General features: G+C 46.3%; 1 protein-coding gene across 1 annotated transcript; it reads right to left on the bottom strand.

Moving 5' to 3' along the window:
• Nucleotides 1–10576: 10576 nt before the first annotated feature.
• Nucleotides 10577–23219, bottom strand: NEK2 (NIMA related kinase 2). Its single transcript, XM_040263110.1, has 8 exons — nucleotides 22997–23219; nucleotides 21591–21808; nucleotides 21070–21310; nucleotides 18146–18228; nucleotides 17293–17419; nucleotides 16077–16296; nucleotides 14517–14642; nucleotides 10577–11472 (listed from the first exon to the last, which is right to left on the bottom strand). The coding sequence occupies exons 1-8, from the start codon at nucleotides 23090–23092 to the stop codon at nucleotides 11246–11248; spliced, it is 1338 nt and encodes a 445-aa protein (XP_040119044.1). The 5' UTR covers nucleotides 23093–23219; the 3' UTR covers nucleotides 10577–11245.
• Nucleotides 23220–25941: the final 2722 nt, after the last annotated feature.

Below are 25941 nucleotides of genomic sequence, written 5' to 3' on the forward strand. Positions count from 1 at the left end.
GGCAAGCCCTTGGCCTGCCTGGCCACAGGCCAGCCCTCCTCTCTGGCCCCCTAAGGGGCCCCTCTGTGAAAAAAGGGGCTGCACTGCATGGAAGTGAATTTGCAGCTGAAAATTTGTGCGGAATGTAGTAATACATTTATGATTGTGCCTTACAAGGGACTTGAAAAGCCTTCCAAGTTGCTTTCCTGCTCCCAGCAGCTGATACCACCTGACTGCATGGCCCAGCTTGACCTTTGGGCTCCAGACACATCAGCCTATGTGTGCATGTTGTGTGTGTGTGTGTGTGTGTGTGTGTGTGTGCACGGTACGTGTGTATGTGTGCCTGGTGGGAGTGTATATGTGCCTGGTGGGAGTGGGGTGGGCACGGGTTAAGGGAGGAGGGCAAAAAGCAGGTCACTAGGAACCTCTCTCTAAATACAAATGGCTGCTGCCTCCTTCCCAGGATAAATCTCGAGGAGGGAAGGGATATGCCAAGTGGGTCTTCCATCCACCCACCTCTGCAGCCCCAGCCTCTCCAGGGCAGAAGTCAGAGAGCAGGACATCAAGCGGATCTGCAGGAGTATTTTGAACACCCCACTCTCGAATGTGCCACCTGCAAAGGCTCCCATCTGGAGGGCAGCAGGGAAGCGCTGTCCATCTTCCAGCCTCTCCTTGGTGAGTGAGCCCCACGTGGCATGGGATGGCGCTCTGAACTCTTTAAGTTCCTGGCTCAGTGACTGGCATACAACAGGAGCTTAATAAAGGACTTGGAGACAAATGACGGAAGCCTCTCCCATGCTTTACTGAAATCTCCTATCCTTCCTCTGCTCTCGCTATGCCAATCCGAGTGCCTCTCCTCCTGACTTCTGCTGGAATTAAACATCCCTGAGCTATCACCCCTCCCCAGACATGTGGTTCAGTCCTGTGTCTCTGTCTCTGCTGATCCCACAGAGAAGCTGCCTCTCCTACACAGCGAAAGGACTACCCATCAGCATTATGGATTATCTTTGTTATGTCGACTTTAAAAAAAAAAAAAAAAAGCCTACACTTGGCCCAGATGAGCAAAGTTGTGGCTTCTGTTTTCTGTAATGAATCTAATAACTGTTGTCACAGTCTCCACCTGGTAGGGTAATGAGAGAAACATTCGGTAGGCTATTTAATTGACTTTAATGGACTGGCTTGGGGTTTGGGGGGTAAATACACAGGAGTTCAAAATTCGACACTAATGAGCCATTCGGTGACGAGGACCAGGGTTCTTGTGCTGCTCAGGATGCTGGTGGGGCTGGATCCCTGGCTGACTGGCCCGCTCGTGGCTCTCTACTCTGGGTGGCCGTCCGGACTGGTGCATGAGCTGGGAGGGCCAGTCTGTCCCTGCAGCCCCTGCATCTGCTGCTGGCATCCATGGCAGGTGTGACCCTTGGCCTGCTCTCTTGGCACGGACAACCCACTGGCCACCCTCACCCAGGTCCCAAAAGTTCTGCTGACCCTAGAAGCATGGTTGTAATTCCCAATCAGCCCAAGACCCTTGTGCAGCCCTGTGGCCCCAGACAGACTCACACGAGCTCTGGGGCAGCCAGCTGGGCGCCCCCAGTCCCTTCTCCATCATGTGGTGCCCAGGGCTTTAGGAAGGCCAAAGCGGGCACCCTCTCACCCCCGTGTTGCCAGAGTCCCCAGCACAGGGCTTGCTCTACCTCCCAACCCCTCCCACTACCGGAGCTCTAGATGAGGATCCGGGCCCAAAGACCCTCTGCTTTTGCCTTTCCCCTCAGTCTACTTAGCTTCCCTCCTTACTCTGGGACCTCCGCCTGGAGAAGGCAGGACAGCACATGCCTGACCTCGGTCCATCTTCTTCCCACAATTCCCTGGGCCGGGAGGAGAGGGCTCTTCTTGCTTCAGTTCTCGCCTCGCTCTCCCTCACATCCTTGCCGCCAGCGCGGGCCATGGGCGAGCAGCATCGGCATCACCTGGGACCCCGGGAGAAATGCTGATTCTCGGGCCCCGCCCCGGACTCTGGACTGAGTCTGCATTTTAACAAGGCTAGGTGATTTGTATGCATGTGACGGTTTGAGGGGCAGAGCTGCTCACATCACAGCCTGGCTGCTTTCTGCTTTCAGCCTTGTCTGATGTCAGATTCCGTCACGTCACCTGGCCCTCCTGGCCTGGTACTTGATGATATTCGTGGAAGTTCAGCAAGTTTGGGAAATCCTTATCCTTCTTGCCAAAACCCAACTTCTGGATGCTGCAGACTCAAAAGTCTTGCCTTGGTGTCTTGGAAATCACAAGCTGAACAGACACTTTCTTTCCTTTTCTTGACAGTCTCACTATTAGTCTTGATCCTCCCCAAGGCATGTTTCTTGAAAATAGGGGAGGAAAGAGGAGAAGCTAGGACTGTGAGAGAGGAAAAACACATTGTTTCAAAAACTGCTCTCTCAGTTACCACAGCTTTTGACTCAAGCGTGGATGATGCCAGCAACCTGCTTAGGGGGTGGAGGGTCCTCTTTTCACAAGAATGCAAAGCGGGGACGCGCTCACCTTAGCACCCAGATGGCTCCACGTTTCTTGAGCAAGCAGACTGCCTTTATTTTGTAGGCCAATAGGGGGAAACAAAGCGTTTTCCCCTTTCGCTTTGGCTGCTAAGCTGTTTAGAGTCAACTTCGTGTCTCAGCGATGGTAAACGTATAATTATGTACAGTCCTCACGTTGAACTCACTCTCTGCACCACTCTTCCTCCTTAATTGTAATGTATGCGTTTCATTGTCTTATGAGCCACTTTAAAATCCTTCCTGAAGTCGGGAGGATAAATTCACGGGGAGGTACTGTTCTAGATCCCTGAATACAGCTTGTCCTATTTAATCCTTTTTCCAGATTAAGAAACAGAAGCTCAGAGAGATTAAACAAACAAGCCAAAGACAGGGCCCTTGCTGAGTGTCTAAGTGAGGCTCTCAGCTCTCTGCATGCAGAGTTGGCCACCAGTCGGAAGCACCTGGGGGCTTCCCCAACGGCCCAGCAGGTAAAGAATCCGTCTGTAAAGCAGAAGACACAGGGTCAATACCTGGGTCAGGAAGATCCCATGGAGGAGGGCGTGGCTACCCACTCCAGTATTCTTGCCTGAGGAATCCCATGGACAGAGGAGCCTGGAGGGCTACCGTCCATAGGGTTGCAAAGAGTCAGACACGACTGGAGTGACTGAGCTTGCACACACGCACCGGAAGCATCTGGGCGTGGTTCTCTTGGCAGGTCGGCTGACATTGTGCTGAGAAGCAGCAGAAGGGAGATTTGCATCAGATTTGCTCTGAGCCTTAGAACTGTCCATCCAGCAACATGGGGAAACTTTGCTCAGCATGCTTTGGGGCCGCTAGGCCTGTTCGAGAGGCTCCCTTATATGATGTCCACCATTTGCGCAATTAACTGATGGTAAAGGTTCTCAAGGGCCAAGCTGGGGCCACCTGTGACTGGAACAGGTGAATTGCTCTGTGGGAGTATTTCAAAGGTGCGTGCCCGCCTCGCCCACAGGGTATTCCAGGCAAGCTGTTTTCCTCAAAGATAAGGTCATCTTCCTAGACATTTGAGATAAATGCAAAAGATGACACAAAGGAGCTATTTAGCAAAGAAGGAAGAGAATTTATATGCACCGAAAGGGAAGGATTATTGTTCATTGAAAAAAGCAAATGAAAGAGCAGTACATGTATTAAGATCCTTTATGCTAGTGTGCTGCAAGTACACATACTCAGATACATCTATGTAGACACACACACCGCAGATCAGAGATCACATGGGAGGTTTAGAAGAAACACCTAACATCAAACTGTTTACAGCTGCTTCTGGAAAGAGACAGAAAGTGACATCATGGATGAGGAAACGTTGCTTTTTAATTTTTACTGTATGTATTTCCATATTGTTAGAATCTTTTTTTATTATTATTATTACTGTTTAAGTCTCCACTTTAAAGAAACACAAGTTAACAGTATGCTTTCAAAAAATTTGTTGGAAACCAATGATATAATTAAACTAGGAACTACTCATATAATTAAGAACTGCTTATATGCTCCAAAAACTAAGTCTTAAATGCAGTTTGTCAAAGGGCTGAAAAGAGAAATAACCAAAAAAAACACACACACACACACACAAAAAAACATTTTTTAAAGGATTAGGATACCATGAAAGAACAAAGACCAAATTCACAATTTACAAAAAGAAACCTAAATTAGATGAATTCCTCCATTAAAGGACAGACTTTTAAATGCAATTCCTTGGTTAAAGGACAAAAACTTTTAAACTGAGTTAAGGGAGGAAAAAAAAACACCTAATATATGCTGTTTATAAGATACTTATTTAAAGCAAAACTGCAATAAAATCTATAAGCAAATATAACAAAAGTATTTTATGCCAGTGCAACTAACAGGAAATAATATTAAAATCAATTGTTGACAGTATGTTGATTGTGGACAATATCAACATCAGACAAAGCTTATTTTTTACACAAACAGAAACATTCTATTAACAAAGATATAATTCACAAAGCTGAAACTCTCATAAACCTTTAAGTGACAAATTACTATATCAATGTAATTGAGGGACTTCCCTGATGGCACAGTTCCTGCAATGCAGGAGACACCAGAGACCCGGGTTGGATCCCTGGGTCAGGAAGACCCCCTGAAGGAAGAAATGGCAGCCCACTCCAGTATTCTTGCCTGGAGAATCCCATAGACAGAGGAGCCTGGCAGGCTACAGCCACAGGGTCTCAAAGAGTCGGACATGACTAAGTAACTAAGCACAGCACAAGCACAGAGTATTGAAGGGAAAGGTGTTGGAAACCGAAGAAACAGAAAGGCAATAAGTAGCAAAAGATTTTGACACATTTTGAGCTTTTAACAAATTAACAGGTAAGTAATAAGCAAGTACACAGTAAATACCTACCTCAAAATATATAAATTATGTATCAAGCAGGGTTCTCCAGAAAAAAAAAAAACAAACTAATCATCATGCCTTGCAAAAGAACATAGATTTATTTTCTTCTGTAATTCACGGAACATTTCATGGGTCACAAATAAAGCTGTAAAGAAAAACCACGTCCTAAAATCTGGTCACAATCGCTGAACAAAATGCAATTTTGTTCGGAGTTTTTACATTGATGCTATCACTTCGTAATTTAAGGACTTTAAAAAAAATGTATTGAATAAAATCAGCTGCTGGGAACACTTCTTGTGAACGTGGGCCTAAGATTACAGGGCATCCAGTTGCATCCAGGGGGCCAGTGTGTTGTCTCCAGAGAAAGTCAGGGCAGGCGAGGAGGCAGGTTTGTTTCCTGGCTGGGTGGCCGCAGGCAGGCAGTGATGGGCAGCCTGAGACATCTAGAGTCAGCAGCTCCAGCGGAGCCCCGGAACCCGTGCCGTCGCTGTGGTGTCAGAAACGTTAGGAGAGGAGCCTTGGTCGAGTAAGCAAGAGTGCCTCTACCGGCCCTTCGCAATATCGTGTTGAACCCGGCATTGCAGACGTGGGAGCTTCCCAGGCTACCGACCTCTGCCCTTCCAAGGTGGAGTGAGCTGAGGTTACGGGAAGGCAGGCCCTCACACGCCCATGGATTCCATCAGCTTTCATCACCCTCCTCACTGTGCAATCTGTCCATCCACTACGGGTCCCTATTTTCCCAGCCACCAAGTCCAGTGAACGATAATCCTTCCTGTTGGAATAAAGACGTTCTCTCTGTTCTTTCCTCATCAGCTGCCTTGTACCATCTTTGGCTTTCATCCTCAGTTCATTCTGGGAGGGCAGCCCCCCGGGGTCTTTGAGGAAAATGGGCTTTATTTTGCAAGGAAGGTCGATTGGAAAAAAAATATCTCCAAGGAGGACAGGCCTGAATAAGGTGGCCCTGGAGAAGATGCTGAGGAAAGAGCAGGGAGGCGTGGGTCCTCCTGGGCTCCCTTGAAAACCCCTCGTGGATCCTCCCCACCCCACCGCATCAGTAACCGGTCTTTCCCAGCCCACAGTTCCGGAAGGCCCCTGGGCCAGAACCATGCTGGCTCTGGGTCCACCCTCCCTTAATCATTCAAATATCTTGAGTAAGGTTATGGGTTATCACCCTTACCTCATCATTAGGGTAAACTAGATGGTCTGGGAGCAAAGCTAACCTCTTGTGGAGACAAGCAGTAGAGGGTTGTAGTCAAGAGAACCATTTTGGTGTTAAAAACATCATTTCAGAAAGCAGCTGTGCTTCTTCCCAGCTGTGATCTCTGCGCTTCAGTTCCTCCGTGTAACATGTGACACTAATGATGTGAACTTCTCACGGGGCGTTGCGAGGACTGAATGAAATAATGAGAACAAGGCATTTAACCAAGGCCCACGAGTGATTTCTCTAACAAACCAGTTGCATGGGGCCGTATGGAAAGGGTGCGCTGCTGGTATAACAGCTCCATGGCGCCACCTTGTGGTAGGTGTCTCTCAGAGCAGTAGGTTGCTGCTGCTGCTGCTGCTGCTGCTGCTAAGTCGCTTCAGTCGTGTTGGATTCTGTGTGACCCCATAGACCGCAGCTACCAGGCTCCCCTGTCCCTGGGATTCTCCAGGCAAGATCACTGGAGTGGGTTGCCATTTCCTTCTCCAATGCATGAAAGTGAAAAGTGAAAGTGAAGTCGCTCAGTCGTGTCCGATTCTTAGCGACCCCATGGACTGCAGCCTACCAGGCTCCTCCATCCACGGAATTTTCCAGGCAAAGTACTGGAGTGGGGTGCCATTGCCTTCTCCGGAGCAGTAGGTTGGTCTTTCTCAAAACCAGTGCCTCTTTTTCAAATGACGAGAAGCAGGTTGTGCTTGGTGAAACTCATCACTGTTTAAACATTAGTCTGTAATGGTAAGAACTGTATTGATGTCACCTTAGAAAGATTTTAGAAAGCGATGCTGGAGAAGCACCATTTGGGAGGACTCTGCCTTCTCCATTATCAAAAAAGAAAGTGACAAGTGTTAGTTGCTCAGTCGCGTCTGACTCTTTGCCACCCCATGGACTGTGGTCCGCCAGGCTCCTCTGTCCATGGGATTTTCCAGGCAAGAATAATGGAGTGGGTTGCCATGCCCTCCTCTAGGGGATCTGCCCGACCCAGGGATTGAAGCTGGGTCTCTTACACTGTGGACAGATTCTTTACCGTCTGAGCCGTCAGAGAAGCCCCTACATGCTGGAGAAACATCATTGGGGAGGACTCGCCTTCTCCACCACCAAAGAGATCCTCTTCCTAGATTAGTACACCATCATTGCCCAAATACCCTAGATGTCCCCAGCTTTAGAGGTGGAGATGCACAAGCAAATAAAGACATCTCAGTTCCCAAGCCTCTGCCTGCTTTCAAGTCGTACCCGATCTCATCTCCCAGCCACATTCAACTTCCCCCTCCTCTACGGCATCTCTTCCCCGACCTCACACCCCACTCAAACCTTTCTGATTTCCCCCTCCACCCCGCTTCAACCCTAACTTCTGCAGCACTAATTACCACCTCTTCTGTGATTGCACCCCCATTTCTTCTGCCCCTTTCCTGCTTCAGTTCCTCTCCATAGCACTCAGCACTAACTCCCCCACGTGTTTCTTGTCTGTTTACTCTCTTGCCCCTTTTGAACGGCACCTCCCTGACAGCAGGGATTTCGGTCTTCCATGCTGTACCTTCAGTACCTTCTGGTACTTCCCTGGTGGCTCAGATGGTAAGGCGACTGCCTGCAATGTGGGAGATCCAGGTTCGATCCCTGGGTCGGGAAGATCCCCTGGAGAAGGAAATGGCAACCCACTCCAGTACTCTTGCCTGGAAAATTCCATGGATGGAGGAGGAGCCTGGTCGGCGACAGTCCATAGAGTCACAAAGAGTTGGACACGACTGAGCGACTTCACCTTCAGCACCTTCAGCAGTGCCTGACTGTAGGAGGTGCTCAATAACGTGCTGATTGACTAAAGGAAAGAATGAAAACAAAGATGGACTCCAAGATAGGAGAAACTAGAGAAGCTCTCAGCGTGCCACAGGATTAAAAATAGGAAAGAAAACTCATCTCCTAAGGTAGGAAAGGAGTTTCCTAAAGGAAGGGTAGGTTTCACGAGTATGGGGCCAGTGCAGTCACACAGGCTCTGCACTGTGGAAGGGCCCGGCATTTAGAAAGGGCTTCCCTGGTGGCTCAGAGGGCAAAGAATCTGCCTGCAATGTGGGAGACCCAGGTTTGATCCCTGGAGGAGGAAATGGCAACCCACTCCAGTATTCTTGCCTGGAGAATTCCGTGGACAGAGGAGCCTGGCAGGCTATGGTCCATGGGGTCACAGATTGGAACACAACTGAGCGACCTACACTGTGACTACTACCTGGAGTCTAATGCTCTGTGTTTGTAATCTTGAAAGTCGTAGTGCTGTTAATTTGTGTTTCGTAAGTCCAGTCCAGTAGGACCATGGTGCAGATATTGGCTTAGGGCCTCGGCTCAGGGACGGGTCTGCCACCAACTCCCCCACCCCTGGTGCACCGGGCCCCATCCGGCCTCCTACTCTCTGCTCCCAGAGGGGTCTTGGGCACAGGCAGGGGAGGATGCCCAGAAGCCTCTCAGAACAGAGGATGCCCATCTCCCTCCCGGGCTGGCAGCCTCATCGCATGGTGGGTGGGCAGCCAGCCAGACGCCTTCTCTTGGCAGGGGTGATCCAAACACCCCACTCGAGATACACAGAAAGTCCTGGGTTGGAGGTGACCCACCTGTTGCAGCTGGGGCTGTGGGCTCGACTCCTCCAACCTGACAGCGTGTCCTGCTTGTTCAGAGTCATGGGCCCCGATCGCCTGTCACAGGTATGCGTGTCTCTTCCAGCCAGCCTGAGGCACCCTCCCGGATGAGTCACCGAATGTGAGTTATATAGTTTCAGTGATTCTGCCAATGAGCTAAATGTGCTGCTATCTGCATTTAAAACTGGCATCACACAATATAAAAGATGAATAGCAATTTCATGCTAATAATTTAAAACTTCAATTTTTCTTAAGGAATTAAACAGCAAATAACACCATAATAAGCAGAGAGATTTGGGAAGAAAGGACGAGGCTTTCTATGTACCTTTAATGGTACTTATTTCCTGCTTTTTGAACAAGGAGCCCCACATTTTTATTTTGCTCTGGGCCTTGCAAATTATAACACTGACATCAAAGTGGTCTTGTTAGGATTAATCTGTGGGTATACCATGAAGGCACTGTAATCAGTTTGATTGTATTGCATTATAAATCTTTGCTGGAACTACACTATCAACTGTGTAATAAACCTGTAATAAAATAGCTAACAGCAAAGAGATCAAACCAGTCAACCCTAAAAGGAAATTAACCCTGAATATTCTTTGGAAGGACTGATGCTGCTGCTGAAGCTCCAATACTTTGGCCACCTCCTGTGAAGAGTCGACCCATTACAAAAGACCTTGATGCTGGGAAAGATTGAAGGCAGGAGGAGAAGGGGATGATAGAGGATGAGATGGTTGGATGGCATAACCGACTCAATGGACATGAATTTGAGCAAACTCTAGGAGACAGTGAAGGACAGGGAAGCCTGGCATGCTGCAGTCCATGGGGTCGCAAAGAGCCGGACATGACTAAGCAACAGAACAATGAAATAGCTAATAATGGAGTTGTTTTTCCTATTTATTATAACTCTTCATTACTTGGTCTTAGTTCATTAAGCTAAAAGGATTAGCGTTGCCAGCAAAACATCACATGAAAAATGCAATGGGCACAGCAAGGACTGTTAATTCACCTTACAAGTCAGAGCTTTAAAAGTAACAAAAAACCCATCAAGACCAAAATGAGTTTTGGCGGGGGATATGACCAACCCAGATAGCATATTGAAAAGCAGAGACATTACTTTGCCAACAAAGGTCCGTCTAGTCAAGGCTATGGTTTTTCCAGTGGTCATGTATGGATGTGAGAGTTGGACTGTGAAGGCTGAGCGCCAAAGAATTGATGCTTTTGAACTGTGTTGGAGAAGACTCTCAAGAGTCCCTTGGACTGCAAGGAGATCCAACCAGTCCATTCTGAAGGAGATCAGCCCTGGGATTTCTTTGGAAGGAATGATGCTAAAACTGAAACTCCAGTACTTTGGCCACCTCATGCGAAGAGTTGTCTCATTGGAAAAGACTCTGATCCTGGGAGGGATCGGGGGCAGGAGGAGAAGGGGACGACAGGGGATGAGATGGCTGGATGGCATCACGGACTCGATGGACGTGAGTCTGAGTGAACTCCAGGAGTTGGTGATGGACAGGGAAGCCTGGCGTGCTGCGATTCATGGGGTTGCAGAGTCGGACACAACTGAGCGACTGAACCAAACTGATTCCAAGTGTTCGCTGAGGTCAGGTATCTCAGGAGTGGCGCTCTGACGTTCAGCTGTGGGGACACCCGTGGGGACGCAGGGTGTTTAGCAACAGCCTCCCTCCAACCACGACACTGCAAACACCTCCAGGCCTCGCACTGCCCCCGGTGAGGACCACCCGCTTGCATGGACAACCAGTCGCCAACTGACCACACCGCCCTCGAGACCATATTCCCTGCCCTTGCTTCCCGTGCCTGCAAGCCATATTAGATTCTCTGCAACTACAATCAACCTATACAAGAGACACTGGACATAGGAAAACTAACGAATTCTTTTATTGAGAAAGAGGTGGACAAATGAAAGCTCACATACTGCTAAAAAGAAAAAAAAAAAAGACACCACTGTACAGCTCTCGGGAACATCACATTCTCTTCCCTAGCCTCCCACAGAGCAGTGGGTATTTATAAGCGAGATGTCAAGGTTTTAGTGACCAATCAATAATCCAGTTAGGTTTTCTCTAAGCTGAGAACATTTAAAACCTCAGACTTTTATTAAAATTTCTAAAACATTTAAAACTTCTAGACATGACAGCTGTAAGCACACCATTCAGTCCCTTAAAATGTCTCAGTAAGCACTGCTCCTGAGTTAGTATCTTTTCCTAATAGTATTCCCCATCCCTCTACATTTAGAATATAACATTTCATGTTCCAGTAGTAATCACACACAGTATTAAAAGCCCAACCGGCCAAGAAAGTGTTCTTCTTTCTGTGAAGTGTTCATTACAAAAGGAAGAAAAATGAAAGGTGTGGACTTTGGTACAACTGGTGCTGGAGGACTGCAGGATTAATACCCAAATATCCTGCCAACTCTACAAAAAGTGCGGCTCTCAGAACCACAGAAACAGGTTACAGCAGTCAATTTTTCATCTAGAAAGCGCCAGTGACGTGAAGTACTCTGCACGGGTCTGTGTCTCTGGCCCGGCTAGCGCATGCCCAGGATCTGCCTGCTTTTCAGCTGGTAAGTCTTCTCAATGTCCGACAGGGCTTGAGCGCGAAGCTGAGCAGCGTGAAGCCTTTTTTTCAGGTCCTTGCACTTGGACTTGGAGGTGAGCTGACTCTCAGAATTCTCATCCCGCACGACGTTCTCTTTACTCTCCGCACTGAAATGAACCTTCTTCTTCACAATCGACGATGGGAGATCAAACAGTTCTTCAGAAAGAAAAAAGAAAAAGGGGTTTGAGTTATGTGAACACGCATTCGGCTCCTCCACACTTGACCAAACTCATTGAACATATTGACTCTCGCAGTTCCCATGTGAAACCTGGGTACCTGTCACTCTCTCTGGGACAGGAATGCTAAGCAGCATCCAACTGAGTGTTAAAGACCTTACTGGCTTTATTTAACGACTCATGACTGGGGTGGCATTGCATCCAGCACATAGAAAGACTCCAAGGAACTGTACAAAATGAAAGCCTTTTATAGGCAGGAGGGGGCAGGATGATGAAGTAATACCAGTGGAGAGGGGCCTGCCTGTGGCAAGATCACTTTCCTTTAGGGGACAGCAGGGATCTATTAGGCAGATGACCTCACTCGTGCTGACCAGGTAATTCCAGGTTGACTAGTTTAAGATTCCATTCCTGGGAGAGGCTGAAACTGTGATGAAATTAAGCATTGAGTCTTGATTTGATGATGGTTGGTAACAAGTGACTCCACTTTGGATGGGCTGCCTGCCGTGCAAGGGAGACAGGAGATGTGGGTTCGATCCCTGGGTCAGAGGAGGAAACAGTAACTCACTCCAGTATTCTTGCCTAGGAAAAAAGTTTCATGGACAGAGGAGCCTGGTGGGCTACAGGCCATGGGTTTGCAGAGCTGGACACGACTGAGCAGGTGACTCTGTTGTGGACCTGTTGTTTCTTGTTTAATAGGTCAGGGGCTGTGGCTGGCAGAAGTCAATTGGCCTTCTAATCTGCAGTCAAAAATCAAGGAACGTATGCTTCACTCTCTTATCAACCTTCCTCTTAAGTTTAAATGCACTGAAGATTGTGGGCCACAATATAAAACTTCTGAAATCAATGTTATTTATCTCTGTTCTTCAAAACAAGTGCCATTCTACCTGGAACACATTACTTCCAGGTAAGTATGGAAGCAGATCTTTTTTACAGCAAGTACCTACAGCTTTGGCTAAATACTTAAGAACACGTTTTAAAAATGCTTAACTCACCAGAAACTTGTTTCAAAAAGAACCTAAGCAAATTCAGCACAATAAAAGTGAATCAAGTGAACAGAGTGAAAAATGTGTACTTTTAATGGGAAGAAAAACAATTTACTTAAAGTGGCTACACTATTAGGAACTAACAGGATTATTTGGGGGTTGGGGACTGGCAGGTTTGAATTCCAGAAACTTTTGTTTCTCTTTTGTATTCATTTAAAGGAAATACATTCAAATATTTACTGAGCTTACCATGTGGGCCATTGTGGACCAAACAAAGGCCCTACTGTGGCAGCAGGAGATAGCATCAATAGATAAACAAGTCCATACTAGGAGTATTTGAGGGTGGTACGTGCTGTGGTGGTGGGGGGTGGGGGGGAGGCAGAGGGTCTGGGGGTGTTTGCAGCGAGGAAGCCTCATAATAAGGTGACTTCTGAGCAGGGACACAAGGACAGAGAGGAGGGAAGAAGCCACGTGACTATCTGGAGAACATTCCAGACCACAGGCATGGAGAGGTCCCAAGAGAGGAGCAGGCTGCACAGAGAAACGCCACGCTTTGACTGTCCCGACTTCCTATTTCACACACTCTTTCTCCGCAAAGCATTAGGAGATTGTTTTTAGGCCTCAACTCCATGGTTTCAAATAGACCCACCTTTATCACCACAAATAGCTACCCATTTGAGAGCAACAGTGTAAACTGTAAATCCTAATGGAGTAGTTTCAGAAGAAAGAAAAGTGTTCAGAAAATGAATTAGTATTTCCTTAAATAGAAGAAGAAAGAGAATTAGCATTCACTAAATAGACTAAGGAGCACTCTGAAAAGATGCTGTTGCTAACTGTGATGACCTCACCTTCGTTTTCTCACAGCTGCATTCTAGAGCCTGAGGATGAGGAGGGAGCACTGCCACTGTCCTGGGCTCACCAGGGCGCCCTCTCCCCACGGCTTTGCTGCTTTTCTTGTTGGTGTTCAGCCGCTCAGTCATGTCCGCCTCCCTGTGACCCAAGGACCGCAGCCCGCCAGGATTCCCTGTCCTTCACCATCTCCTAGAGCTTGCTCAAACTCATGTCCACTAAGTCAATGCTTTTCTTAGGTTCTGACAAGTTCAGTTCTTCAAAACATCTCCGACCCACACTGGAAACTGCATCCTCACAGCTCATTTTAAGTCTTTGCCATGACTTGCACACAGGTGAATCCTTCTACCTACATACTCTACAAAGTGAAACACAGCGTTCCTCTCCAGGACTTCTCACCCTCCGCTCAAAGACTCTCAGGGAAAGACGGAAATACACTCTTTAACTGGAAGAGCCGTCCCCAACAGGGCCTTCAATAATTCTCAGCAATGGGCCTGATGCATGAAACTCACCCAGATAAAAATTATTCCTCATTCTATCATGACTTATGTCTAGTTTGTCTTTATGGATGGCAGTGTAGAATCTAAGAAAAGTTGAAATAAATATTACAAAAACAAAATGGTAGGTAGTCATATGGAGAAAAAAGATACTTCCATCACTAGTTTCATTTATTTCCCTTGCTTATTACAGAGCATATGTAGATATTAAACAATCACATTTTGACATATACATGTAACTGGAACGGGTCTTAGCAAAGAGCCAAAAGTGATGGCCTGTTCTACAGTTGGTTTGTCACACCTTTTAAGCCACGGTTTCTGGAAGGATCTGGCAAGTGTTAGTTGGTCATGCGGCAATAGTAAAATGCTGGGATTTTCACTTGAAAAGGGAGAGAAATTTAGAATTCTGATAATATACCTGGAGAAAAACCTGAAAGGCACAGCAATTTTTTATGATCTAATTTTAAAAAATAAACATCAAATACTGCACGTGTAGTTTGACAAAGTGAACAAAACTGAAGACGAACTCATCCCCACACACAGCCTCACGTCTCTGATCCCAGAGAGTCAGCCATGGCGAGAGCAGAGTCCTTACCTCCACTAAGCCACATCCACCCAACCGAGTCCATCTCACAGCTCAGGACTCTGGAAAGCTAACGCGGGCAGCAGCTCCTGCTCAGAGCTGGCTCTCATACCTGGGCCACCCGCCAGAGACAGGAACTTCTGCTCCTTCAGCAGGCTGTAATTCTTCAGCAGACCTTCCGCTCTGGCCAGCTTGTTCTCCGCCAGCCTCTCACGGACACAAAGCTCGCGCTCCTTCTCTTTAAAAGGGAATGGAACAAAACAGACAGAAATGAACAAGCGACTCTGGATGTAAACGACTCACGTTTGGTTACCTTATCGCGAGGCTGGCAGCCTGGCCGCCGATGAGACACGCCAATCAACTGGACGGTCCCCGCGTCACAACGCAGTGTGCCAGCATGTCAGTGTGTTGTCTCAGGTTCCCTCCTACGGACCAGCTTAAGCACAAGGACAAAGTCAGCTTCAACTTTCGGTCGTGATGTGTGGGAATAACTCACGGGGGAGCAAAGAGCTCCCGCCATCCTGCTCGCCCCTGGGAAGGGCCGACAGTTCACTCTCCGGGCGTTACTCGGCCCAAACCCCCTCCCTCGGAGTGAACAACAGCACCCAAAGAGAAGGGAAAAAACCACAGCACAGTGAGGTGCTACTTCTTTAGATCAGTAACAAAGGCTATTATTTTTTCATGGCCCAGCATTTAGAGTGCAGATTTCAGCTGCTACATGAAATTACAGAACACTGAGGCAAGTTAAAAAAAAAAGTTTTTGCTTGTTTTTTGTGGGTTCTTTTAAAAGAATGCCTTTAACAGAAGAGACTAAGATTTTCAGGCAAGCACAAGCTGTTCCTCCTACAGAGAGTGTATCTCACAGTCCCCGATGATTATCGTTAGGAAGTAAAACAGTAACTAATGCATTTGCATCCTTTATAAGTACATTTAAATAGAGTACTTTAGAAGTACATTTAAAATTAAATATAAGTACATTCATAAGTGAATGTGCATTGGCGTAAAGCTGCAGAAGTGAGAGCGGGTGGGCCACCAGGGTGGAGGAGATTCACGGTCTCTCTCCCCTCTGTGTCAAAAGGCAGAGCCCCACCGTTGCGGCCACCCTGTGGAACCCCCACGCCTGGCTAGCAGCTCTCACTTCAGAGGCGTCAACAGACTCAACATCAAAAACTCCTGTGTCCGTCAATACCCATCAGAGGATTTAAACACCTTGTATCCGCAGCCTCTAGGAAACGACCTGAACACGTATCGTCTTACACACTGTAAGATTTTAGAGCCGGGCTGCGCTGCAGCGGCATGTCAGAAGGGAGAAGCGACGGCTTTGATTCTGGAAGGTGGTGAATTCTAAGAGATTCTTTACGATGGGAAACTTTAGGGCCCGTATGTTAAGGAATAAAAGAAAACAGTGTCTCTAGAGTACGGGGTGATGACCCCTGTGCTGGGCTGTCACGGTTAGGGCCCAACAGCATGGTGACAGCAGCTGATCTCGGAGAAAGAGGCTCAGCGTGGAGGAGCCACAAGCCTGATATAGGCATTTTGGCTGTGCAAGTATTTATAAAAACGCCCTGCAAGGACAGACGTGAGACCTTCCGTTCAGGCAGACGCTCACACACTAGGATCAGCCTCCGGGAGCACTGGGCTTCGCCCCTCCCCCCCCCCCCCCCCGACTTACGCTCCAAGCTTTCTTCCCTGGCCTTGAGGGCTGCCTCCCGCTCCTGTAACTGTATTTCCTTCAGTTTCAGCTCACTCAACACAGGGCTGGAGTCCTGCAGCTTTTCTGGTTCTCCTAATCGCCGCCCTCTCCTCTCAGGATTTCTCCTTTGCTCTTCAGCAACCAAGTCTGCTATCAAAGGATTCTCAAGAATTTCCTCAACAGAAGGTCGATGGTAATCCTGGGGGAAAAAGACTTGGTGTTGCAAGCAGACTTCATAATGGACGGACTACTTATCCTGAAAGAGCAGTGACATTTAAAACAGCATATATGCCAAAGCAAAAGAAAAGGCTCCTTTACAGGTGGCTCTTTTTTTTTTAATCAGGTGTGCAGTGTCACAGTTCAATATCTGTGTACACTACAGAGAGATCCCTGACACAATTCCAGCTACCATCCATCACCATGCAACTGACCCCCTTCACCCATTTTGCCCACTGCCCCCTCCCCACATAGATGGGGTCTTAAACACCTGAAAAGTAAGTTCACTGGTGGCTTTAACTCAGGAGGCTCTGTGTCCACAAAGCGATGCCGATTTTAACTTACCTTTGCTCCCCTTTAGGCTCAGCCCCTGTGCTGGTCTGGGTAGCACTGCCAGGGTCCATTTGGGGGCACCCACTGCCCTTGCGTCTCTAAACCATATTAAGCAGGACACTCTCTCCCTGACCTCCGATCCTGTTACTTCACTTGTATCCTTCTCTTTGAACTCCCACAGCATGTACCTCTGTTCTTACACCAGCCTGATCCCTCCCCACCCCACCGCCAGGTTTGTTCTACATAGTCTCTTCGAGTTATTTCCCCTCTGCTCTTTTAGCCCTCCCCACCCCACCATTCCCATCTCTCATGGTCTCTAATCTCTCCGAGTTAGAGCAGAGTAATAAGATCTTATTATTTCTGGCCCCTTCCTGCACCATCTGCTGCGCTGAGGTAGGCAAGGACAAGGTGACTGATGCTCTCAATCCTTACTGCTACAAGCAGGGCAGAGCGTGGGAGGAGACATAAAGAGAGCAGAGACGGGCAGCCAGCAATGTGCCAAGGATATATGTTTTCACTTGTGTTAACAGAGCAGATTTATCAGCTAAGGAAATCTATCTAACGTTTCTTCAGTCTCACTGCTCCACAACAGCACATGCTGCAAAATTTAACTGAGGATGGAAACATGTCATCTTATAAACTTTACCTTTAAATTTAACATCCTCGTAATAATGTCATTTAATTCATCAGAGTAACGATATGGAATTCGCCTGAATTTGCCCTCTCTGATCTTCCCAGCTAGTTCCTTCTGGTTGAAAGCTGTAAATGGAGGCCTGAAGAGAAAAAAATTAATTTTTAATGTAAAAATGAAAATATATAAGCAGCAGCAAATCAAAAGCCGAGTTTAAGGTCCAGTTTGTGTTTACGCTTCTGCCTCTAGGGCCTTCTTCTGTAGCTGGGTCTCCCACCCTTGGCACTTCGGACACTTGGAGCCGTACAGTTGTTATGGGTGCTTGTCCTGTCCATCCTTATTATGCTTGGAGCACTGCTGACCCCTGTCCCTTAGACATCAGTAGCTACCCCTGGCCATGACAACTACAATGTCTCCAGACACTGTCAAGTATCCCATGGGAAGCAAAACTGAGGGGGTAAAATTTCCCTTCCCTGCTTGAGAACCCCTGCTCTACAGAAGAGTTTAGAATGGAAAAAAAAAGGGAAAGAAGCAGGGTTCCGTCCTGTCCAAACCGCCAGACTGCTCGTCCAGATCTTCATTTCCTTTCTTCCACGGGCCTGACCTACATGCTCGCCCTGTGGGCTACACTCAGTCTGACAGGGAGGCACCTAACCAGGTTACAAGCTTGAGAAGTCTAGATTCAGCCTCAGGGGTTATGTTATTAATTTGCAACTCGTTTTTTAACCTGCCCATCTACCTTAATTTTACTCCAAGGTATGACTCTTTCAGACTTGAATGTGCATGCATGCTCCAAAAGCTGAACCCAGTGACAGGTGACAGACCTAAGCCTATACCTGGACTAGAATCCCGTCTACACCATACTTACATTAACGCACATAATTCATACAGCAAACAACCCAGTGACCAGATATCCGACTTCTCGTTGTAGGACATGCGATTCATTTGTTCCTTTAGTGGGGAAAGAAAAGAGGAGACTAAAGTTTACTTTGTTTTAAAACAGACTCACAGACACAGAGAACATACTTGTAATTGCCAGAAGGGAAGCAGGGGAAGGGAAGGACTGGGAGTTTGGGATCAGCAGATGCAAACTATTATATATAGGATGGATGAAAAAACAAGGTCCTACTCCATAGCACAGGGATCTACAGTCAAGAACCTGTAACAAACCATAATGGAAAAGAACATAAAGAAGAATATGTGTGTGTGTGTGTGTGTGTGTATATAAAACTGAATCATCTTGTTGCATAGCAGAAATTAACACATCAACTATACTTCAATAAAATAATTTTTTTAAAGTTTGCTTTAAAACTTATAAAATTACTCCTGGGACAAAGATGAGACCTTAAAGTTTAATAATAGTCACTCAAATAAAAAGAAAAAATTTTATATTATAAATATATCATATCTATAACAGAAGTTTCAAATACAAAAGGTTGATTTCTCTTACATTAGGTCTTACATCATAAGATGGTACTCTTCTTTAAATTGATAATGGAAAAAAGGCAATGATCTTATCCTAATACACTCTGTCATATATAATCCTTTCACCTATTTTTCATTCACAAACATTTATTGTGTTACTACAGGCAAGGCACTGGAAACTCGAAGGTGAACATGAGACCTCTCTACTGCTGCTAAGTCGTGTCTGAATCTGTGCGATCCCAGAGACGGCAGCCCACCAGGCTCCCCCATCCCTGGGATTCTCCAGGCAAGAACACTGGAGTGGGTTGCCATTTCCTTCTCCAATGCACGAAAGTGGAAAGTGAAAGTGAAGCCACTCAGTCTACCTCAAGGAATTCATACTCTAGAAACTCTATTTTAAAGAACCAGAGAAAGGTCTAAGATAACATCTAGCTCACACTTAAATGGATATAGACATTAAAGGTTAACTGACCCACCCATTTATGTATTTTTCCCTTAGTACTAACTAATAATCTCATTGCCTATTTTAACTACCTGCCTTTCTTAACAACAGTCCACCATGGCTCTTATTTTCAACAGAGGACACGGAGGCAAGCACTGTACTGAAACCTTCAGGAGGCTTCTGAGTATTCTAAAGTCCAACAGGTGAGTCTGGCACCACTTCCTGACAATCAATCCCATAGGGAAGGCTCAACTGATCTAATTACAGGGACAGGAGGGAGCAAGAACAAAAGAACTGCACAGGTTTCAAATTTTCCAACCACCACCCCTGGATAATTTTCCTTGGCTTCTATTTGGAATCTGATCCAGTGAGAAAATGACACTGTTCTGGCCATATCAGATCTTAGTCAAAAACAAAATCATTAATTTATAAAATTGCATACTGTAGTCAGATTGGTTAACAAAAAGATTTACAAAATCTGGAAGCATTTGTGAACTGCTAAAATATAAATCTCTCTCCATCTTTATTCTGCTCACCTTTTGTATTTAACACATTGATTGGTGCTATCACTTATTGATTCAAGTTTTTCAAAAGTTACCGTGCTATGCTTAGTCACTTAGTTGTGTCCATCTCTTTGTGATCCAATGGACTGTAGCCCACCAGGCTCCTCTGTCCATGGAGATTCTCCAGGCAAGAATACTGGAGTGGGTTGCCATGCCCTCCTCCAGCGGAATCTTCCCAAATCAGGGATCAAACCCATGTCTCCTGCATTGGAGGCAGATTCTTTATTGTCTGAGTCACCAGGGAAGCCCAAAAATACTGGAGTGGGTAACCTATCCCTTCTCCATGGGAACTTCCCAACCCAGGAATCGAACCAGGGTCTCCTGCATTGCAGGTGGATTCTTTACCAACTGAGCTACCAGCGAAGTCCCAAAAGTCACTAGAGAGCCATAAATAATTCATACCCTTTGACCCAGCAATTTCATTTTGAGAGCTATACACCAAGGAAATAATCAAAGAGGAAGAAAAAATAATTCCTACAAAGATATACATAGCAGTCCTCCTTAGAATGGGGAGACATTTTGGAAACAAAATATCCAGCAATAGAGGAAATGGTAAGTGGGTGGAAACAGGACCTCCACAGTAGGAAAAGGCAACAACAACAAAAAAGAACAAATACTAAAGGTTAACATGCAAAAATATGCCTCGGGGAATGAGTCTCCTGGGCCCTGAATCTCCACACACAAGAATCATCTAGGGAGTCTGTTAAAATACAGAGTCCAAAATGAAAAGGTGGGGGACAAAAAGACAAAAAGTTGAGTGCAAAGACCAGTCCAGAGGTCCTAAGTCCCTGGACTGGAGCCCAGAACTCTGCATTTTAAACTATCACTCCAGCTGAGAACAAGCTGGTGTCCAAGACCTATGGCACTTTGGAAGTACTGCACTTAAGGGCAGAGGCAAAACCTATTTCATCTCTATGATCCCCAAGCTTAGCACGTGGCAGCCATTCAGTGAAAGTCTGACTTGCATTGCTGCTATAGGAGTTTAGTGGTCTGGTGGTGGGACTTCCCTGGGGTCCAGGGGTTAAGACTTCACCTTCCAGTGCAGGGAGTGCAGGTTTGCTCCCTGGTTGGGGAGCAAAGATCCCACATGCCTTGTGGCCAAAAAAACAAAACAAACAACAGAAGCAATACTGTAACACATTCAATAAAGACTTTAAAAATGGTCCACATCAAAACAAAAAATAATAATCTTTTAATGGTCTGATGGTCCATTTGAAAATTATCAATTTAAAATAAAACAGTATTATTAATTCTTGGCTATTAGATATTACTAAACAAAGAAATAAACAAAAAGCTCAATTTCCTTGCTTGAATGCTTAGCATTAAGATGTTTTAAAAGTATATAGATTTTGAAATACTTACAGGAGACATGTAATAAGGTGTGCCAACAAATGTTTTCGCAAAACTCGTATCGTGGTTTAATATTCTAGCTAGCCCAAAGTCTCCAAGCTTAACGTTCTGTTTGCCATCCAGAAAGACATTGGCTGGTTTCAGATCCCGATGCAGGACAGTGTGGCCGCCATCACTTCGTCTGTGACATTCCTTTAGGGCCAGAGTCAACTGAGCCATCACACGAAGAACAAACTCTTCATCCAAGTATTGTCTGAAATCAAAGCAGTTATGTAGCATGTATCTGCTGAATAAAACCATTACAAAGATGAAAGGATGTGAATTATCTAGTTTTCTAAGTAGATACATAGGGAAATAAATTATTTGAATATGAAATTCAAGTGTTGACTTACCAGGGATTTTCTAAAGTACTGTGGACCCACTGAACAAACACAAGAAGACTCTTCCCCATTACTAAGTACTTTGTCCTGATCCTAATATAGGATGTTTCCAGAAACAAAACTAGGCCCATGTAAGAGATGAATTTATCTTACCTTTCCTTGGTTCCCTTTGAAATCACACCAGCCAGGTCTCCTCCTTCGCAGCATTCCATGACAATGTACAGGGTCGTGTTGGTCCGGTCAATAATTCTATCATAGTAGCGGACAATGTTTGGATGTTTCAGCTCCCGAAGCAAATTCACTTCAGAAACAAGCATTTGTTTCTCAGTTTCTGTCATGGAGCCATAGTCAAGTTCTTTCCAAACTAATATCTGAAATAAAAATTTCCAAGGTATACATGAACTCATTATAACTCCAAATTTTTCAAATGAAAAAAAAAAGTTACTTATCTAGTAAACAGATCATACACTCACTATTTATCTAATTTAGTTTAATGAACTGAGGACCCCTGAGTTTATTTCCCTAAGCTTCCCCTAGTTTTTAAGCAGTAAATGATGCAACAGAGGGTGATGAGGGAGGTTAGGCCGCCCCCAACCCCCTTCCCTCAATGCCTAGTGGGAGGTTGGCAGAAGGTACTCTAGTCAAAGCTGGAGCAGAGGCGATTGAAGTCCCCGACCATTCCAACTAGTCAAGATTTCTAGGGTAAGAGAACTTAGTAAAGACACTTCCATCCGAGCTAACTTCCTTTCCATTATTTTTTTTTCTGTGTGGGTCTACCCACACACCTTGGGAGATATGAATCTAACGATCGGAATAATGAGTTGGTGATGGACAGGGAGGCCTGGCGTGCTGAGATTCATGAGGTCGCAAAGAGTGTCGGACACGACTGAGCGACTGAACTGAACTAAATGAATTCTGACTACAAGACCTAAAAGTTCTAAGTTCTGATGGGTTATGACAGAGAATTACATTTCTCTAAAAACAGCTCAGGAGTCAGCTACCAGTCACCAACAGAAGGCCCATGGCAGGTCAAAACAGAAAAAAAGGAAGAAAATGGAAGAGAATGCAAAATAGACAGGAGAAGAAAAAATATACATACATTCTACTTGGCACATTTATTAGTTTTACTTTGGCCACGTGATAAGAGCTGACTCACTGGAAAAGACTCTGATGCTGGGAAAGACTGAGGGCAGGAGGAGAAGGGGACGACAGAGGATGAGATGGTTGGAAGGCATCACCGACTCAATGAACATGAACTTGGGCAAACTCCGGGAGCTGGTAAAAGACAGGGAAGCCTGGCGTGCTGCAGTCCACAAGGTTGTAGAGTCGGACACGACTGAGCGACAGAACAACAACAAAAAAGAATTAAGGGACAGATTCACAAATTAAAAAAAAAAAAAAGGATGCGGCTTCCCATCCCTCCAGAGACCCAGGACAGACACAAATCTGGGGGAGAGGGCTGGCTTTTCTGAGCACCCTGCTTTTCAGATGCACACGCCAGGCTCCCTGCTTCCTCTGGGCGGCCGGGGGGCGGAGGCAGGGACCAGGCCCGCGCTCACCTTGCCGTCGCTCTTCCTGCGGATCTTCTGGCAGCGGCCGTAGGAGCCCGTGCCAATGGTGTACAGCACCTCGTAGTCCTCCACCCGAGTCGGCATGGCGGGGCCCGCGCAGGACGCCTGCAGGCCGTATCGTCTCCTCAGAGCTCCAGCCCCGGCGTTCAGCCGCCCTGATCTGCAGCCCCGGTTTAACCGTCGCGGGCCCCCACCTCGCAGCCTATTGGCTCGTGGTAAGGCCGCTTCGCCTCTCTAATTGGTTAAGAAGAACACAACACGCTGGGCATCTTGGGAAAAAGGTATCGCTAAGGCAACCGCGTCGGCGTCTGTGTCGACTTCCGCTCCCAACCTCCAGGGAGAAAGGGGCGGAGCTAAAGCCCAAGGTGGGCTGGGGACCGAAAGCTGCAGCGAGTGGGCGGTCCCCGCTACCTTGTGCCTCCTCCGGCTGAGGTTGCCGAGGCAACCTTAGTCCAGAGATCTTTCTTCAGTTATTAGCGCACAGCCTCAACCGACTGCCTTCTGACCTTTGCAGTCTGATCTCTCACACTACCCCACTCTCCGGCACGCGCCCTCCGCTCTCAGGTTCCCGCCCCCTGAACCCGGGCGGGGTCATATACTAAATCCTGGGCGAAAGCTGAGTGCAGAGATGAAAAGTACTGGCCCTCTCTAAAGTGTGCGCGAATGAGGCCGACAGTGCTGAGGGATTGTGCCAAGCACTTTACATGTATCGTCTGGTTTGTAATACAGGAATTAGTGTTATTTCCCATGAAGAAACGGAAGGGAAGAAAGGTCATAGTATTTGCTTTAGGTCCAAAAGCGAGGACTCAATGCAAAAACAGTGGATATTTATAGTAATGATTTAAAGTTTTCACATGACTTTAGGGTGCAGCCATCCTAGAGAGAGTATATTTTTGAACACCAAACGTGTACAAAATCTCTAGGTGGAAAATGGAATATGGAAGTCCTTGATGTTTTGAAATACCCAGAAGAATATGGTGGTTCTATAAGATAGAGATGGGCTTACCTGGTAGCTCGGTGGTAAAACAATGTGCCTGCCAATGCAGGAGATGCGGGTTTGATCCCTGGGTGGGGAAGATCCCCTGGAGAAGGAACTGGCAGCCCAATCCAGTATTCTTGCCTGGGAAATCTCATGGACAGAGGGGCCTGGTGGGCTACAGTCCATGGGGTCACAAAGGAGTTGGACACAACTTAGTGACTAAACAACAATGTAAGGCAGAGACAGTCAGGTTTACCTTTAAGACTGTTAAAAGTTGTTGTTAGAAAAGACTACCTTTGCACTCTGAATAGATTATCTGAGGTGCCAGACACATAATTAATTGAAACACTTTACTGAATGCAGCCTCTTCTGAGTGTGCACAAAAACCAACATTTTCAACTCACCCTGCCAGCTGGAATTGTCCCACTTTTACCTGGGATACTGCACCTGGAGCCCTCTATCTCAGGGGTGGATGGAGGAATTTATACACTGCAAGAAGGCTAATAATTTGGCAATGCACAAATAGGTCAATGTTCTTTAAATATCTGTTCAGCATAGGATTAAAAGGAAACTGATTTTCTATTAATAAGAATTACAACCCTCTTTATGTTGAAAATGAGGAATTCATTACATGTGGTGAACATTACATAATCAGAATTGCCAGCCAGGAGATTTTTTTTAAAGTAATATTCAAGAGCATTGTATTACCTCAAGGGAATGGAACCATTCCATTACAAAAATTATGTAAGGCGCCACACGTGGCTGAGTTAATTGGCTTTATATTTTTTAATTTTAGTACCTTTTAAAGGTTTGATGGGCTTCCTTGGTGGCTCAGCCATAAAGAATCTGCCTGCAATACAGGAGACACAGGTTTGATCCCTGGGTTGGGACGGTCACCTGGAGGAGGGCACAGCAACCCACTTCAGCATTCTTGCCAGGAAAATCCCATGGACAGAGGAGCCCGGCAGGCTTCAGTCCATAGGGCTGCAAAGAGTTGGACATGGCTGAAGTGACTGAGCGTGAGCACTAGCAAAGACTGACATCCATGAATTCTTTTGCTGGCCTGCCTCGCATTCACTCCTGTACCTTCTCTCTGGCCATTGTTATGCTCTCCTGCTTTGCCCCAGTTCCCCAAACCCAGCGCACTTTCTCCATTCCCTCCTACCACCTCCTTTTCACCTGTTTCTCCATTTGTCTGGAATACTGTCCATCCCATTCCCTTAGCAACTTGCCTACCCCGATGATGTCTGTCTAGGGGCGCAAGTTGTCTTTCAAGACTCAATACCAGTTTTCTCTCCTTTCTCTCCTGTACCCTTTACTCTTTTCCTAGCAGCCTGAAACAAGCAATTCCTCCATTTACAGTGTTCTTAGACCACTTTGTACATAAATTCCCTTTAACTTGTTTATCATCATTTGTTTACATGGATCACACAGTAGCTCAACTCCAAGCTCCTTGTAGATAGCATAAGTCCTGTAATAAAAGAAGCATGCAAGCAGTTTATTAATAATCATGTAAGAATTTGTTTCAATAGCTTCCAACCCTGTGGCAGAAACTAAATACTGGGGGGAAAGCTATCCCAAGAATATGGAGAGTGGTTCTGAAGCACTTACGTTCATTCAACAAATGTTTATTGAGTATTTTCTATGTGCCAGATATAATGATAGGCATTTCTATGCTGGGTGTTCATTAAAAAAGAGACAAAAATGATAAAGAGTGATATAGGTATGGCATGACAAACCCTAATAACTGGCTAGGGTTAACCCATACCATTGGGTGGGAGTAAGGGCAGAACTTTTGGGCAGAGACCACTAGATACTGAGTAGAAAGAGACATTGGTGGCTGAAGAGCATGTGAAGGGCAATCAGGAAGACTTTAGAGGAAATGCCTCTTCTTCCATTGCTTCCTCCCTCCTTCCTTCATCTTCTATCCATTCTTTCAGACTCAGCTCAAGCC

Source organism: Oryx dammah, unplaced genomic scaffold (genome assembly GCF_014754425.2).
Source record: "Oryx dammah isolate SB20612 unplaced genomic scaffold, SCBI_Odam_1.1 HiC_scaffold_21, whole genome shotgun sequence".
Classification (NCBI taxonomy): Eukaryota; Metazoa; Chordata; class Mammalia; order Artiodactyla; family Bovidae; genus Oryx; species Oryx dammah.

What these genes read in the sequence shown, in the direction of transcription:
- NEK2 (XM_040263110.1), bottom strand. Translation starts at nt 23,092, where the DNA reads ATGCCGACTCGGGTGGAGGACTACGAGGTGCTGTACACCATTGGCACG. An exon ending in CACCTTATTACATGTCTCCT is followed by an intron (nt 18,229 to 21,069) that starts GTAAGTATTTCA and finishes TCCCCACTAAAG; the next exon opens with GAACAAATGAATCGCATGTC. An exon ending in GTCTCTGGCGGGTGGCCCAG is followed by an intron (nt 11,473 to 14,516) that starts GTATGAGAGCCA and finishes TTCTTTCTGAAG; the next exon opens with AACTGTTTGATCTCCCATCG.